At 34.2% G+C, this 18,753-nt stretch overlaps 1 protein-coding gene across 2 annotated transcripts in view; it reads right to left on the reverse strand.

Moving 5' to 3' along the window:
• The window catches only part of FAF1 (Fas associated factor 1), a 394,833-nt gene that overhangs the window by 89,599 nt on the left and 286,481 nt on the right, over positions 1-18,753 (reverse strand). For both annotated transcript variants that reach the window (XM_074334706.2, XM_074334705.2), the window contains 2 exons: positions 7,714-7,850; positions 3,342-3,430 (listed from right to left, as the gene is read on the reverse strand). In XM_074334706.2, the coding sequence (XP_074190807.1) occupies positions 3,342-3,430; positions 7,714-7,850 (226 nt within the window). The remainder of the gene's footprint in view (positions 1-3,341; positions 3,431-7,713; positions 7,851-18,753) is intronic.

Below are 18,753 nucleotides of genomic sequence, written 5' to 3' on the forward strand. Positions count from 1 at the left end.
TAAGCCTAGAATGACCTTCTGGCAAATGTTGCCCATGTTCCACCAGTGTGTTCTCAGAATTAGCAAAGAAATGAAAACAATGTAGCTGCCCTGAAAATTTGCCCTAATCTCCAACATCTGGATTGTGACAATTACTGAGCTACTGCTCAGAATACAAATTAACCAGGGAGGTTAGACTGAAAAGGAGTAATCGTTACACCTATGATAGAGGATTCTAAATAAATTAGTGTTGAATGGATGAACAAACGAATGAAACAATAGGTAAGGAACTAAGTATCATAATTTCTTGATAATCAGAGGGTTCTAGATTATTCATGGCTAAAATATAGTGCATATGAAAAAAAATTGAATCCACTTACATGTTAGAAAGCATCTATTGTTTGGAACCAGGCTAAAAGCAAAAATTGATTGTGGCTGCTGTCATGTAGTAATAATTGCTTTCCTCCTTATCCCTTCTTTACCAATAGCCCCTCAATGGAGCAAAGCAACTCTCAGTCACCAGGATCTAGTCCAGTGCTATGTACTGATAAATGCTCAGTAAACACTTAAAAAACCAAACTGGTATCATTAATGGAAATATCTAGAATAAAGCTATAGGCAGTTCTGTCAAAACAAAGAGGATCATATAAAATATACTTCCTGGTGAGAGTTAGAACAATTACTGATAAAAGGTTAGTCCATTCTGGGCCACTGAAGAATGATTCAGAGTATGGATATGGTTTGGGTTTGGTTTTATTTAATAAAAGCTTTATAAAGTATAGGTATCTCTGATTGCACTAACATAATGGAATCCTTGAAGTGATGGATGTAATTGGACCAAAGTTAAGTTTAAATAAATTTAGACCTAGAAGTCATCATCCAAACCTGTTCATGAATTTGATTTTAACAACAAGCTTCAAGTCTTATTTGAAAATTTCAAAAAAAGTCAAGGCAAATTCATAATTACAAGGAACAGTGTATCTTGTCACATACACTCAGCAGATACCATTACGATCTCTGCATAGTCCAAAAGAAGTCTTTAAACTTAGAAAAGCTTCTCTTAGGAACTGTACTTATAACCTGAATGATAACTTCCATGAAGGCACTCTAAAAATCGAAGAGAAATCCTTACCTCTTGCAGTTAAATTTCAATAAAAATTTCAATTATATGGAGCCTGGATTTTTCCTGTAACCCTCACACTCAATTTTGTGCTCAGTATTAAAGGAATTAAAGTCAATTTCTTTACCAATGAATTATGAGGAACACAAATTAAGATGAAAGAATGAACTGGGAATATGCATCAAATATTGTGCATTCCTATTATTATACAGCATAATCTGTAAATCTAGTACTAATGAGACTCAAGATTTAAATGGTTGAAGAATGTGTTTAGGAATTATTGTCAATCAATGCCTATATTCTAGGATAAATGTAATCTTGAATGGCAACACACCTATTATTACAAATTCCTAACTAAGTACGGTGCTTCATTATTTTTGAAATGTCACTGTCAATTAACAGAGAAACAGATAAACATTTTTTCCACCATATACCTGATTACCTTTCCCTCAGAGTAAATGATACACTGACTATTAAGAAAAATTACCAACTGAATGTTTTTATAGTGATAAAAGAAACCTAATGAACATTAAAACTCTAAACTAGTTATAGCACGACAAATTTTCACATTTGCTAATGTGGTTTTATACCACTGTAATCGAGAATTTTTTAAAGTAACATTATTTCATGTAAATTCTTCCAGGTATTCATTTATTCAATCATCTGACAATCATTACTGAGTGCCTACTTTGTCCTAGGTACACTGTCTGGGGATAGAGTTACAAATGTGACTATAACACAACCCTTGCTCTTAACAAAGTCACAGTCTAATGAAAGACAGAGACAAGTAAATAAAGTAAAATAAAGTCATACAAAGTTATAGTAAATCATCTACACGTTTCCCATTTGCAATAACTAAAGGCTATTATTCTATTGAAAACACTCACTGTACCTGGAAACTTTTCATCATTGCTCAGAAATCATACCCTCCCTTATTTGTTCTACGGAAATCTTCTTATTTAATTAAAAACAAACAAAGTTAAAAAGGATAATTTTATAAATGTCTGTGAACTAAGCATCTCAAATAAACAAATGCTAAAATTTGTTTCATATTTTATCTTAAAGCTATTTTCCAAATCCAGAAATTTCTTGACTGATAAAGCACTTATGATTACGTGAGACTGTTATAGGCGCCACTGGCTGTGTGACATTGGGTACATTAACTTAACCCTTTTGACCCTCATGTTTCTCAACCAAAAGTAGAGATAATAGTACCAATCTGTGCTCGATTATCTTCCATTTGACCCTCAGTATCCACGCTCCACCTAGATTTTTGCGCAGGGAGGTTCTCTTGCCTTTCAGTTTCTAGTTGGCTTAGGACAACAGGAAGTACTAGCAGGAGATCAGTGTGGAAGGAAAATGAAGCTATTCCCTGGTTTTTCTCTCTACCAGGTCACCAAGGGCTGGCTACATCCTTCTCTCAGAAGCAGTCCTCTCCATATACCACGCTCTCCGGGGTGGTAAGGGCTCCCTTCAGCCCTAGAGTCTGTAGTACTGTTGCTGACTTTCATAAACCCTACCCATACCTTTACAAACAGTTCCATTATTAAACTCTTTTCAAATAACCCAGTTTGAAAGTGCCATCTGTTTTCTGCCAGAACCCTGATTCACATACAGCCTCATGGGGTTGTTTTGAGGATCACATGAGATGATAAATGTAAAATGCTTAGCACATTATAAATATTCAATATGTGTTGACTACCACTGTCATTACCAATATTGATGTTATTATTTGATTTGAGGTCCCATGCTCATGTCATCTACACTATCTGAATATGTTCAGGAGACTGAGAAATTCAGAATTCTGGAGATCTTTTACTGATTCTCACAGCGCCTCAAAAATATGTTCAAATATAAAATACGTTTATTTCTAATCAATCTCAATATTTAAAAAGAGTAAAAATGACCTTAAAAATGAGTGAAAAACCCACATAGTAGAGAGGATTTTCTGGACTGTAGTTTCTTCTGTAAATATACTTTGGAATTCATTTCCTGCAAATCGGCCTCTTGCCACCATGGCAAATCTAGCAAAGTATAAGTGTCCATAAAGTTAAACAAATTGTTGGGTTGTGGGGTCAACGAAAGAATGAACTAAAAGGTAAACTCAATGGCATAAAAGTCCTGGTTAATCTGGAAATGTATCTTCATCATCCTTACTTATCAGTCATGACATAGGCAAGCATCACCATTTGATAAATTATCTCACCAAAATCCTATTAAAGGTCTTAACCTTTCATCTTACCTCATCTTTTATATCTTCCTGTTGTTGGGCTGTGAAGATCTCCATTGCAGCCATGAGTCTCATCATTAACTCATCCACTGTTGTGTTACCTAGCAACACATGGAGATTGCCAAACTTCACATTAGTTATTATAAAATAAAAAGTCATTCTAGAATTAATCAGTAAGAAATAACCACAGTCTTAAAAAACAACAACAACAACTTGCAGACTAGTATGCTATCATCTAATTAAAATTCTTTCATTGAAAAGTTTCATATGTTCAGTAAGAAAGAGTAAAGCAGTATACTGGCAATTTAAATATCAGAATATTTAGATTTGAGGGAAGAGTCAGAGTCTCTCTCTCTCTCTCTCTCTCTCTCTCTCTCTCTCTCTCTCTCTCTCTTTCTTTCTGGAACAGTCTCTAAGTAAGGATTTTAGCACCATAAATAAGAACGTCCAAGTCATGAGGATCAAAAGTTCTTTCAAGTTTACTTAATAACACTGGTGACAACTACCATTTGTTTATTGCTAATGATTAGGCTAAACACTTGATATGTCATCTCATTTAATCTACAACAATTCTACAAAGGTGTCATGATTTAGATTTTAAAGAGAAGGAAAATGAGGCTTAGAGTGCTCAAGTAACCTGCCCATCCAAGGTCAAGCGGCTTACGTGGTGGGGCCAGGATTTGAAGCTACATGAGTCTGACTCAATGCCTGTCCTTTTTGTCACCTCAATACACTGTTTACTTAGAATTGTTTCCTATCACTAAAAATTATTTGGTGAAACAAATAGTAATTCAATTTCTGAAAAAAATTTGATTTCTTTTTTTGCCAAAGTGATATTTTCCCCTTTCAGCTGCTTTCAAATAATTATACTATAATCTTTATGAAGAGGTTATTTAAAATGTTTGATTTTTCTGAATGCTATTTTATTTCATGTCCAAGTCTATAACAAACTATAGCACACGTATGCCATTTTCTGAATGCATTAAGTCCTGTTATTTGCTTTGGATGCATCTATACGGAGAAATTCATGCGGATACATAGAGATATACCAATTCTTCCGTTCTTTCAAATCTATGGGCAAAAGAGTCTTTCTCCAAGGCCTGAGAAGGTGTATTTTTGTCCCATTAATGAAATGACCACCATTGAGACAACAAATAGCAAGTATCCTTGCTAGTTTTCTTCCAAAATAGGGCTTGACTAACATGATCTTTCAATGGTCCTTTCCCCAATTTTCCTTATGTCCACTGGAAGCATAAGGTGAGGGAGCATCTGCGGTCCGTAGGCAAAAAAAAAAAAAAAAATATCTAATTTGGTCACATGAGCACTACTTTCTCAATAAATGAGCTGGAGAACAAACATTATGTTGGTGTGGTATCATGGTACAGAGAATGCAAAACTGGTTTTGTAGTCATAGTTCTAACCCTAGTACCACTACTTACAAATTATATGCTCTAGTACCTAGAAACTGTCTAGCACATGATAAGGGCTTAATAAATATTCACTTAGTAAACACATGAATAAGTAATGATTATAATAGCTCTCTAAGGATCAATTTCCTTATCCGCAAAATAAAGATAACACTCCTTTGTAGGGTTCTTAGAAGGATTAGAGATAATATAAAGGGCCTGGTATATAGTACACACAATCACTGGTAGTTATTATTAATAGATATGGCAAATGGCAAAAAGTTTAGGATCTCCTTCAGTGTAGATTTTGTTACTGGGCAAATTTTTGGGTTTTCATTTCTTATTTGTAAACTGTAGTGACTAAGACTCAAAGTATAGGGCATGAACACTTTATGTAGAGTACTGGAATCCTCAATGGGAAAATATAATAACATAGCTGTATGGGTGACTATACTGACCATTAATTTCAGCCTTAAGCCACTGTTTATCAATTATGCTTCAGCCCTAACTGCGAGGATTCACTGCCAAACTGGACTTGTACGTATTTCATACCTAAGTCCTTAATGATCCAAGATGGAAAAAAGGTACCACGTGATGCAGTACAGGGCAAATTTATTCTTTCTAGCTTACTGCAGTCATTTTGAAATCTTTTGGTTTTAGAACCCCTTTATACTCTTAAAAACTATTGAGATCCATGAAGAATTTTTGTTTATGTGGGTTATACTTATCAACATTTACTATGTTAGTAATTAAAACTGAAATATTTAAAACATACTTATCAATTTACTTAAAAGTAACAATAATAAACCCATTACATGTTAATATAAATATCACATTTTTATGAAAAATGACTCTCTGTTCCCCCCAAAAAAGTTTAGTGAGAAGAACAGCACTGTTTTAACATTTTTTGCAAATCTTTTTAATGTCTGACTTTAATAGAACACAACTAGATTCTCATGTTTACTTCCACATTAAACCAATTATAATATATTGTCTTGATTGAAATTTATGAAGCAAATCTGACCTCACACAGATATGTACATGAAAAAGGGAGGAGTATTTTAATAGATAATTGTAGATATTCTTCTTTAGGACACCTAAACTGACAAGTGGAAGTTTCTTCAAGGTGAGGTATGTGAGGAATTTGAAACCACATCAATAAACTTTTTGTACTTTGTTATATTAAAATTCACTGATCTTGCCCTTCGAATGGATGGATCTCTTTACTCTTGCATGATTTTACAACAGCAGGCATTGGTCATTTGGAAAATATTGTTCCACTGAGTTATGCATTTCTTCTGAATGTTGATATACCTAATTTATATCAAAAAAATCATATTTGTTAACATCACCACTGACGTCATCAGAAAAGTAAGCTGTCAATCTAATGGCGAAAGATACAACTTTTTGCTTAAAAACTCAAATTTTATCACTGGCAACAATTATTGTCAGTTCTATTTCTTTAAGTGGCAGACTCACTTTGTTCATTCTGGAGAAAATATCTGCCAAACACCCAGGCTATAGAAATACTGTCTGTCAGTCATTTTCAAGTAAAAATGATGTTCTGCAAAAAATATATAAAAAAAGACTAGTTTGGCTCAAGCAACCATACAAGTGTTTTTCTTTGAAACTACCAATGTGCTTTGAAATGCAGCAGAGGTGCTTTCTCCATAAGCCCCACTGTGTCACACAAACTCCATAAAGGGTTAAAATTTAATAAAAGTAATAATTGTTTTAACTGCATGTATATGGAGGTGAAGAATACGACTACTAGTACAGTTTTGTATCATGGCATTGATTTGTACTAAGGTGTCAGCAGTTTTACACATTGATTTTGTGCCACCAGTGCAATGTCAACAGTGCAAATGTCAATACAGTAAAAAAGGCAAAAAAAAAAAAAAAAGTCTTATTACTATTGTGAAAATAATTTTGACCTCATGGATTCCCTGAACGGGTCTAGGGAACCTCCAGAATCCATGGGCCACACTTTGAGAACCTCTAACTATTATAATATTGCCTCTGATGGAAAACAGGAATAAAATATCTTCATTATCCATTTATGCTATGCAATTCATTTGCCGAGCAGGTCTTTAACATTATTTATGAAAGTAAATGCTCTTGTTATGGATAAAATATAAAATACCAGAGATTTTATTTTATTTGAATTTTAAAGTCACGGGAATTTTAACACGCCCTCCTCCTATTACATTATCTGCTGCAGAACTTTTGACTTAGGGGCAGAAATTAAGTATCTCAGACACAAGCTTTAGCTTAGGGCACTTGGAACATCTTTTTCTCTGTGGCATAGAGAAGACACATTGTTTTTAATTTAAAGTTTGCCATGAACAGGTAATATTTTATACAAACCTTTGGGGTACATTAGTAAAGGTAACAAAAATCATTCACTTATTTTTGGGGGTAAAGAATGTAAAGACCAATTTTCTTTTTTTGGAAAGTTTAAATACACAGGTATCCTATAGCTTCATGCCTCAGGGTTGCATTCTAGACATAGATTCACACAAATAAGGGGAAACAACTGCCACTGTAAACAATTCCATTTGCAATATCCAGTCATTATTTTTTCTAGATACCTAAACATAAGCATTTCTTTCAACTAATCAACATTCTAGCAAGAAATCTCTCTATACACATATATATGAAATGTTGTATTTGACAACTGATTATGAATTAATTGCTATATTAGAGAATTTAGCAATTCTGAACATTTAACATGATTATCCTATGTCCCAAGGGCTATGCAATTTTATTAAGACATTTCTGTTGGATTTTCATGCAGCATATTTCATTTCTCATAACACCTATATTTTTTGAAGCTATTCATCTTCAGTAAGTTCTATATTTTAAAATGCAAAGATATTCACCAATACAGAGAGTTACTGTCAATTTTGATGGTAAATATTATAAGGTTATTACATACACAAGGAGACACTGTACTCCTCTTGAGACATGTACCTTACCTTGTACCACATTTAACACTTCATTAGATGATCGCTTTCCCATAATAATCAGAAAAAGTGGAAACTGATCAGTTTTTTGAGTCCGAATGGTTTGTGCAACAACACTGCCAAAGTGTCGATTGCACATGGTCAGAAATCTAAAATGAGACAAAATCCAAAGTTAAGTTTCATTTCAGAGTTTAATACATTTATCAGTACCCTGATAAAAAACTCACTAAGTGTGGCATTAGTTATGCTAAAATTAGACAGCTTGTGTGATATCAAGATGTAAAATTTTGCTATATTGCATTTGCAGCTATTTCATAAGTGATTATCATATAGAAAAGCACGCAGCACACCCTAAATGCTGCCTGGGGCTGACAGCATAGGAATCTTAGTCTCCAACACTGTAAGCTTACTACCTTATACGACGAGAAAAACAAACAACATGAATTTTAAAACAAAAGAATTTCTTAAATAGGACAAATACGTGTGGTACGAAGTTAAATTGATTAGCATCATCTTAATTTAAACAAGATTTAACAACATTTTCACAAGTATTTAAAATCAAGAACTGTGCTTCAGAATCATGTTTTCTCCAGTAGTATCAGGTCCTCTAGTTTCATACTTGGTATGGGATAAAAATAATAATTCTAAGCTTTTGACCAAAAAAGCTCAGAGATATTAGCATACAGAAGTCTAGCATTAGTATTCTTAACACGATCTGGAATAAATGAAAAAACTGATAAAGCTTTTCTCTTCTATTAGAGGACTGTTTGAAATTAGCATTTCTTTCAAGAGAAAAGGGTAGCTTATGATATGTTTTCAGATCTGATGGTAAAAAGTAAATGTCATAATAATAATGAATTATGAAAGACCAAATGCAAATATAGAATGCTTTAATAAGATCCAATTTAATAAAGTCTGTAAAAATAATGGACTTTTAATAACACAGGTCACAAAAGGCAAAACAGTGGAAATTCTGGGGACTAGCCACTGGTACGGCTTCTTAATTCTTAATTATGTTCATGAAAGGCAACTAAATCATGTGTTTTCTTATGCCTTATGATAATATTTTAGGTAACAACTCCTCTGAAATGTATGTTTTAGCTGATGAGCAAAGTCCTGTCGTCACATGCATTAGAAGGTAAATCTATTTGAAAAGACAAATGGCATTAAAATGTCACGTGCTCAGATTCATTTGATATCCAAATTCAAAACACAATCAAACCTCTTAATTTTTAAAGCCAATGTATTTCTAATCTATAGAAATTCATCCCAGAAATTTAGGCTGAATCCTCCACAAAACCTGTGTTGTGACTACATAAAGTAAACCATGTCAAGGCCCCTAGAACTGTCGGCAAGAGTGTCAAGACACGTTAATACAGCTGCAAATAAGTTCACTGGGAGGCAGGCTCATATACACATTTTGAGCCTCAATAACCAGACCTCACACCAATTTGAAATGACAAGACCTTAAGAAACCCATTGTTGGCCATGAAATATCAGTGCCCCTGTGAAAATTCAGATCTCCACATTCTGCAACTAATACGGGATAATAGGTGCTCAACTAGCCTCCATACCAAATTTCACACCCATATAGCTTTAGTTCATCAATGGAGATTGTCGTTCAGGAGACTAGAAAATTAAGATCTCATTTTTCTTTCCACTTTTTACTAAAATATTTCAAGTCGATCCTGACCCCGATCTGATCACTGGCAACCTCTGAAATTAAAGATGTCAAAAACAGTTGGAATGCCATTCCCTACAAAAGGGAGAAAACAATTGTCCGTGTTGTTTTCACACCAGTGGATTAAGTGGCTATCGCCCAGTAGATGGCCATCACAGAACTAGCCTCACTAGTGATATTAAACACTAGCTAAGTGGGATACCCCCAAAAAAGAAAGAAAGAAAAGAAGCCAAGAAGGAAGGCTGGCAGGCAAACAGGCTGGCAGGCTGGCCAGGTGGTTTTAAGAATTCAATTTCCAGACAGTTTTGCCTGGAAATTGTGTACTTCCCAAATTCTCTTTTTGTGAAAATGAGCTAGAAGGAAAAATAATTAGGAAAATCTAGTTATCTGACCAGGTTTAAAATAATATATAACACAAATTTCAAAACTACTCAAAACATATTCAAAGAGGTGCAGCCTTCAAAGACATTAACCATAAAAAACAACAAAGTGATTAGTTTTCTACCAAGTATTGGCAAATCATTCTAATGTTTTGGAGGCAGTTGAGAAATATACAAGGATCACGCAGCCAGTTGATGCTTTCTTGTGGCCTTAACTAAGAATTTGTTCTAATCAAAGAGAGACTGTGTAAAAATTGAATTAATCTGATTAATCTTCTCAAGATCTGAATCATGTTTACTTTGAGATTTTCAAACTGTAATCATCGAGCGCCTGTAGGGCCAATCGCCAGCCCCAAATTACAGAATTCCTACTTGCCAATTCCTTCCATTACAATTTATAAGACCTTCACAACACAGATATCAAATCTTTCTCATGGCTGGGAGGCTCTGCTTCTTCCTCTAAAGATCATTCACAGCAGAAAGTTAGCATTCACAGCACACTACCAGCAGCAAAAACCCAGTTCAAAACATTAGAACAAAAACAGACACAGGAAAAACAAGTTGTTTTAAGAGAAAAAAATGTGGTTCTCTGAATTGTGGTATTTTCTTCCTTTTGAAGAGATAAGTGTGCCAGTACATCTAGTGGTAGCACCAAAGTTGCCAACCTGATTGCATGCGGTACTCATCAGGGTGAGGTCAAAAAGGGATAAATGGTTTCTGCAGCAATTGGATTCCTGCAATCTCAAATCCAAAGGGGGAAACAATGACAACTGTTCTGTGGCAGGAGAAGTGGCATTGTTTTTTAATTATGAAATATTTTAATAAATCAAACAACCTACTCATCACAGACCTATTTGAGGAGGGGGAATAACAAGTTGCTTAATCAACCCCCCAAACCAAAAGCTAAAGTGACAAATTTGAAAAGACAAAGAACAAACACCATTACTAAGGGTAAAATGAGGGAGAGAGTGAGGGAAGGAGGGAGGGAGGAGAAGAAGGAAAGGTTGAGAAAATGAATTAAAGAAAATGGTCAATCACAAATCAAGTGTAATAAAGCAATTCATTTGTCACTGGGGAATGGGGGGATTGGGGAGTGGGAAGTCTCAAACTTTGGCCTTGATGAAGAAACAGAATATAATTAGGAGCTCATATTTACCAGTTCTTGCTATTAGAAATCTAAGATAAAATCTTATTTTTAAATCTAAAGTATGGGGAAAAAAATAGAACATCTGATGACTAGCATATATTAACCATTAGTAAAATTTCAGTTTGTGAAGCATAGATCTTTTCTAACTTGCTAATGGAAATCAGGATCACTAATAAATCAGATATGGGAAAACATAATCTCATTTTAATTCAAAACAGGATATAGTTTAGTTTGTTTCAATCAAAGTCATAATTACGTAAGTCACTGATTTTAAATTGTACTCCAACATAATATACCAAAAGAAACACAGCAATTTAGGGGGAGGGCAATGAAATTCCACAAACATTTACCACCTTACCTACTCTATGCTAGATAATGTAAAAGAAAGCACATTTGATAAAAAATGGAGGCCACAAAACTGTGTGGTGCATCCTGATTATTACATTTTGATGTGACTTCCGTAAATTTAAAGGAGCCTCAGAGGTGAAGTGGAAATAACATCTTTAAAACACTTACATTCTTGTAAGATACAGAAAGCACACAGAATTGTGCTAAGAATATGGCAGGCCCTTAAAATTGGTAGATATTTTATTATTATTAATTGTATAATGATATTTAACATTTTTATCATAATTATTATGATAGCTTAGGATTAAAATGATAGCTTATACCTACGGGCCAACACTGAAAGATTTTTTTGCATAGAAAGATTTAGCATCAAAGAATTGTTGACTAAACAAAAACAGGCACTGGTTTTATTTTCATTCAGAGAATGAAAGGGCAAGTACTGATATTTGGAAAGTAAGAAGATACTATTATAGATGCTGCAGCTGTGCAATACTACAAAACTCTATACATCTAAAAGTGGATATGAAACTAAAATCACTGTTTTCTTTTTAATACATTTATGGTTAGTAATATTAATTACTTTAAAACCAAAAATTAACATCAAAATTTCTGGCTGCTTACCATTGAGCCATTAAACACATTAAATGTCTTTCTGATAATGTGTGAATCATTTTTCAAAAACAAGAGTTCACTGAGCAGAAGAGATTCATGTTCAACAGTACTATAGGACTTCTCAGTATTACCCAACAGTTTAAGGGAAGTCTTTTGTATATACTTCCTTAGCTGCAGCTGCTAACCTACTTCTTTTAAAGCCACTTTGTTTTAAAAAGTCTCTTCCCTTTAAAACAGACCAAACTAGTGTATTTTTTACTATAGTAATAAGCCTCATTACTTACACATATTCATTCATGTGTTCAGGGTTTGTTCAGTTACATTTCTGTACATTGGTAGAAAAACCAGAACATAAGATAAAGGATCTTGGAGATCATCTACGTATTTGCACAGTTCTCCTTTCTTCTTCCTTTCTTTTTAACAGGGAAATGAGAGCCATGGTCCTTTAAGGTGTGAAGTGAGACTTAACTAAGTTGTTAGCACTGCCAGGCATAACCCACACAGGCCCCAGATAATTTTGTCTCCTACATCATTTTCACAAGTCTGCATACCCATCCCATTGTCCAGCTCATTTCTGGAGTTCCCATTAGGAATGATCTTCAGCACCCCTGGCTCATGCCCCTTTGTCCTTTGATGATGGCTTTGATTTTTGGAAATAGTCCTAAGTCTTTGGTTCAAACTGAGTTAAGTAAACAAGGTACATGACTAAGCTGGGAGACTGACTACACATGCAGTGATCTTCAAGCTTTAATGGCTTAGGAATTACCTAAGAAGTTTATGTAAAAGGCAGTTTCCTCAGCCCCATTCTCTCAGAGATTCTGATTCAATAAATCTGGGGTAAGGCCCAGGAAACAGCCTTTATATTATAATAAGCTGCCAACCCCACCCCAGGTAATTCTGACGCAAGTGGTTAATGGACCACACTTTGAGAAACACTGCTTTCAGGACACAGAACTGATTCTTTGGAAGGCTTTAAGTTGTCTCTGAAGGTGGTTTTTAAAGCAGTCATCCCTAAAATATTTTGGGCAATGGCAGCTTCACTGGACCAAGTGTCTAGTCTCCTGAAGTGATTACCACGTTGAATATGTTAGTTCTCACTTGCTTCATCTGTGTAGGTGAGATGCAATCTGATGTCTGTGGGCTCCAGGTGATGGAGGAACAACACAGCAGGGAAGGGGAGGTTGCAATATAAAATAAATAGTCCGGGAAAGTCTCACTGAAAAGTTGATATTTGATCAAAGACGCAAAGTGGTGAAGGAGGAAGGGAAACACCTCCAGGAAGAGAATTCCAGACAGAAAGAACAGTAAATACAAAGACCTTAAAGTTGGAAAGTATCCAGACTATTTAAAAGGTAACAAGGTTACTATAGCTGGAGCAAGGTGAAGCATCAAAGTCAAGTGATAATTTTGACCATTTCTACATGGTAAAAAACACCATAATAAGGTCAAAAGATTTATGATTAACGGGGGTCAAATTCTAAATTTCAAACCACACAAAGGTGGTTTCCCTAACATATAAAGAACTCTTATAAAACAATAAGGAAAAGGTCAACAAACAATATATAAATGCTCCCAGAAATGGAAACAGTAATAGCTCAGAAACATGTGAAAAGATACTCAAAATAACTCAGAATGAGTAAACTCCTAATTAAAGCTACACTAAGAAACCATTTATTATCTATTACATTAGTAAAGATAAAAGAAAAATTGGTAATACCTTGCACCGGCAAGGTTATAGGGAAACAGGCACTACTGTACAGTTAGTACAAGTGAAATTGGTACCAACTCCCTTGTGGGCAATTTGTCAATATCTATTAAAATTAAAAATGCACATATATCCTTAAACTAGCACTCCTACTTCTGGTAATTTAGTGTAGAGATATATTTCCATTTGGAAATCACCTATGTGCACAGTTAATTACTATAGGCATGTAACTGGAGATTATTGGACATAATTCAAATGTCCACCAATAGGATCTGGTTAAATAAATTATAGCCTTATAGCATTTAAAGGAATACTATATAGCCATAAAGCACAAAGAGTTCTTTATGAACTGATATGGAATATCTTTAAGATTAGTGAAAAAAGCAGGGTGTTAAATAGTGTTGATCATTTGTGTAAAACTGGCAGAAAATAAATATATATTAGCTTGATTATATATAAAATAATCTCAGGATGGATAAATAAGAAACTTATAACATTACTTCTGGGGAGGAAGACAGGGGTAAATAAAAGACTTTTCATTACATACCTTTTTATGCCTTTTGAGTTTTGATTAACATGAATGTACTGGCAAACCATGAAATAAATATCAAATTTGAAAGATAGCAACTCCCTCACAAAAATAAAGAAAAACTGCATGTAATAATTTCATAAACTTTTAACAATAATGTTAATCATACTTGTCTATTTCATACCAGTCTTTTGTTCAAACAGATCTTTTCCTTTTTGTGGTAATCACTGTCTGAGTGGATACTATTTTTTATCCTTCTACACAATAGTAATGAACCAGCATTTTAAATGGTTGAATAATACCCGCTGAGTAGATTCACACATTGTCATATTCATAACTATTCATTTTCAGCTAGATTTTTCTTTCTACTCTTTTACCATTATAAAGAATACTGGGATAAATATCCTGAAGTATATCCTTAGGATAAAAACTCTGCAAAGCGGAATTATAGGATAAAAGGGTAGAATCACTAAGTGACTACTGATATATATATATATATATATAGATTATTAAATTGTTTTCTAAAAGAACAGTATAACGCCTCTCTATGCAAATGCAAATACTGTATGCATGTTACAGAACTCAGCCAAACTAAAGGCAAATTTAAGAAAATGCAGAATGAGATTTGGGGTTGATTTAATCTAAAAAGCATCTCTCACCTATCTGAGGCTTAGACTTCCAAGTAAGGGTAAACTGCTACAGTGTATCAAAAGCTTAGTACAGGGAGTTTTAAAAAGCCAAATAACTTCTAAATCTACCTCCTTATGTCATCTATAAACCACTCAAATGAAAAGGCTTTGAGGCACTGACAGTTTAATGAAAGGGCTGTAGCTAATGTATAGGGACTAATTTAGACTAATTTTTTGGAGACAATAATAATAAATAGATAATTGGCTTTTTCTCACCACTAGTAAGAATATGAACATTTATTTTAAGTACCCCATATAAATCTTAGTTGGGAGGAATAATAGAGAACATCTAATCCAATCTCTTATCAAACGCAGAAATTCCTTCTGTAGAGATGTAAAGAGAAGATTCATTCTCTAGGGCTGTATAAGGGAGCAAATTTATGTTATTGCCAGATAATATTTCTTCTGTGTTCCGTCTTTTACCAACTGATAAATATTTATGAGGGCCTACTAAATATATGACAAGGCGTGGTTTCTGTCCTTAAGATATGAAGGCTATTTTGGGTTTGATAAATCCAGGCCCTCCCTGCCAAAAAAACATATGTGGTATATAACTGGGGCCTAGATTTAGTGGTTCAGACTAAGTGCTGGAGGGAATCAGAGAAGGGAATGTGGGCTTGGAAGTCAGGAAATCTGTGTTCCAAGACGGTGCCCCTGGACAGCTAGTAGGAGGAGAGGACCCGTCTCTGTAGTCCTACTGACTAACATATATTTGTTGCATAAATTGGCCAATTCATGCTTCAGTAATGATTATCTCCACTATGACAATGCTGACCACACAACCTTTCTTTTCCTCTTCCAACTACTTCTGAAAACAGTTTAATAAAGACAGTTGGAATGAACTGTCATGGTTTCCAAGGTCTCTTGCACCGTACTCCCACCCCCATAGGTCATTTGGACCTACAAAATAAGCAGGTGTTGGTCCACAAGTTCATGAGAGTCCCTCTTGAGTTTCAGCCCTCTGCAGTTTTTTTACATAATTTCATTCTGTCACCACACACTGACTGAAAATGTGACTTAAAAGAGGCTTAAAATTAATAGCCAAATGTTAAGAGAAAATAGCAATTACTGCAAACAGCATAATACTGAACAAGATTTTGTGGAGCCAAACAAATCGGATTTTGTCACTTACTAGTCACTTCTTTGGGTAACTTAATCTTTCGAAGGCTTAACATTCTCATATATAAAATGAAGATAATGATACCTACTTTTAGAATCGGTCTGTGGATTAATAAATATTACTTTTTACCTCCCTTTTATTTGCTTCAGAGTTAAAACTGGTTTTTCTGTTCTTTCCCACCGCCCCCTCACCCCTCAAAAAACTTTAAGGATATGGCAAAATCCTACAATAAGTTATAACAGCAATCTCAGACTTGTATCACTAAACAAGGAATTATACTTAGCACCATGCTTGGTCCTATATTGTACTGTTGTGTAACTTCCACAGTATGTATCAGCATCATCATAAGACAAGATCATCCCCTACTTAGGGTAGAGATTTGAAGACACATATTCATATATTTTCATGTTGTCATGTCCTCCGATTTTTTTCCAGCTGCAAAATTTGGAGACTTTGTGATTTTATTGTTATATAAAAAAATGTTCAGCATCATTTATTTCAGAGTTTGTTGGTTTCTCTTGGAACCTTGGCATTTCCTTATGTATTTGAAAAGAACTACCATTCCCAATGGATTAAAAAATGTGGGAGAACATTAGTAGAAATCTGATACACAGGACAAAAATCTTTAAAAGATAAATGAGCAACAGCACAGAACATTAGCACTTCAGTCACTTATCAAAGCTTTCCAGCAAGAACTGATTACCACCCAGCACTCGACAAAGGCTCACTTTAGACAGTGGATGTTTGACAGAGTTGAATGGACAGGTTGACTATATAGGTTTTCTTCTAAGCTGTGTACTTATTATGAGTTCGATCATCAAAAAAGGAATATTTGAGGACTATCACTTAAGCTCCCTGAAGAATTACCATTACTGAAACAAAGATTTAATATAAAGCCCTCTGCTTTTACAGGGGATTGATATGAGAAACATCTGTTTAAAATAATCTGTCTTATGCAAAACAACAGTAGAAAATAATTGTCTATTAGTTTACCTAATGACTCTCAAATAGAAAATCATGTAATAAAATACTCCCTTGAATTCACTGCCAGGAAATCTTGAGATGAACTATTAGGCTTCCTTTGTTCATGTAAACTTGCCTCATTTTTTCCTTAGCTGAGGTATGTAGCAAAGTATGTTAAAGAGGACTTTCTTGGTTCACGTATTGAGGAAAGATACATGGAGGGAGGCTGTTTAGGAGGATTCTTTAAATTGTTGCTGTGGCTACAGACTGAGTAAACAACAGATAAATTAACAGATGGTTTAAAAAAACTTTATAGTTAACCCTCTATTTGGGAATAATAGAAAACTATCTGTCACTTTTCTCTATTATTATAATACAATCAAGTTCAAAGATACGAACATGTGTTGAGGAAAGGACACCAAATTTATTCCCTAATGAATTACCTAAACACATAAAAAGCAAAATTCCACGTTACTCTCTAATTCCAGACTAAGTTATTTCCTCTTTCAATTTCCGATGGTATATTTAGCAGATTAGATCATTAAGATTACTGGGCATTAAAACCTCTTTGAGAATCTATGTAGACTGACAGGTAATTACTGGAAAAATGTCAAAGGAATCAGATGGGCACATGTCTTATTAAGGAGACCACTTCATGGACGGTATAGATGCTTGACCATTGCACTATACACCTGAAGCTGAATAATATTGTATGTCAACTATAATTTAATCTATATTGTCATGGGATATGGAGTATAGCATAGGGAATAGAGTCAATGGAATTGTAATATATATATATGATGTCAGATGGGGCAATAGATTGGGGGAGGGGTGAAATGTCTAACTATTGCATTGTTTTGTACACCTGAAACTAAAAAAAAAAGGAACCAGTTTCCTACGTGGTTTTATATGATTGAACTAACATGTTTCTTTTATAATTTCTCTGAGTGTTTTACTACCAGTATTTACGGAAGAAGAAAATGTGCTACTGATTTAAATGGCATAGGTGATATGATTAGTAAAAATTCTTCAGAAACAACCATGAATATAAAAATTATGAACAGTGACAAAGCAGTTAAGAAAATAAATAAATCTCTGGAGATCTTTCCAATTTCAGACAAGAAGAAAAGCAAAAAAGACATGATGGGTATATTACTTTTTAAGAAAAAATATATTTCATTTTGTAAATGTCTTACTTTTAAAATTTGTTTCATTAGATAGCTCATGTTTTATAATCTATATAAACACTGGATCAAGTACTTCTGGCAATCATATTTATTTGAATCTGTATAATCTAAAATACTAGGATAACTAGTTATTGGGAGTGAACATTTGCACATAAGTATACATGAGTACAGGAAGCCACAGAACAGGATTTACCAACAGAACACAAAGGGGCAAAGTCTTGGTATTAAGCTCCAACTTTGTGTATCTTGAGAAGGCAATGATTCTTTAATTCTGTGGCTCTCACAATCAAGATACCTAGAATACTCAAAGCACAGAGTGTTTGGAAGAAAGACCAAGGAGAATACCAACGGAGTAGCAAGAAAAATAAGATCTGATAAAAAACTTACAATGCTGTTCTTTTGGACTGTATTATCAGCAGTATCGCCTTTGTATTGTTCTTTTCTAACAATAGTTTTCACACAGGTTGTGAAAACACATTGACAACAGTATTAGAGTTCAATGTATAGTTCCTGAACAGCATTTATTAGATTAATATTGAGGAAAAAGTATTTTTACACGAATGCTTGATTCTAATACAATATATACACCATCGGGAAGTTACGATCATAGTAGGTAGTAGTGTGGGAAGTATCCGAATCAGAGTTAAAAAAAGGCTTGGGAACTGGTAATTTAAAATTACCTCAAAGAACG

The sequence above is a fragment of the Rhinolophus sinicus genome, chromosome 14 (genome assembly GCF_057876585.1).
Source record: "Rhinolophus sinicus isolate RSI-liver-muscle chromosome 14, RSI-T2T, whole genome shotgun sequence".
NCBI classification, from domain to species: Eukaryota; Metazoa; Chordata; class Mammalia; order Chiroptera; family Rhinolophidae; genus Rhinolophus; species Rhinolophus sinicus.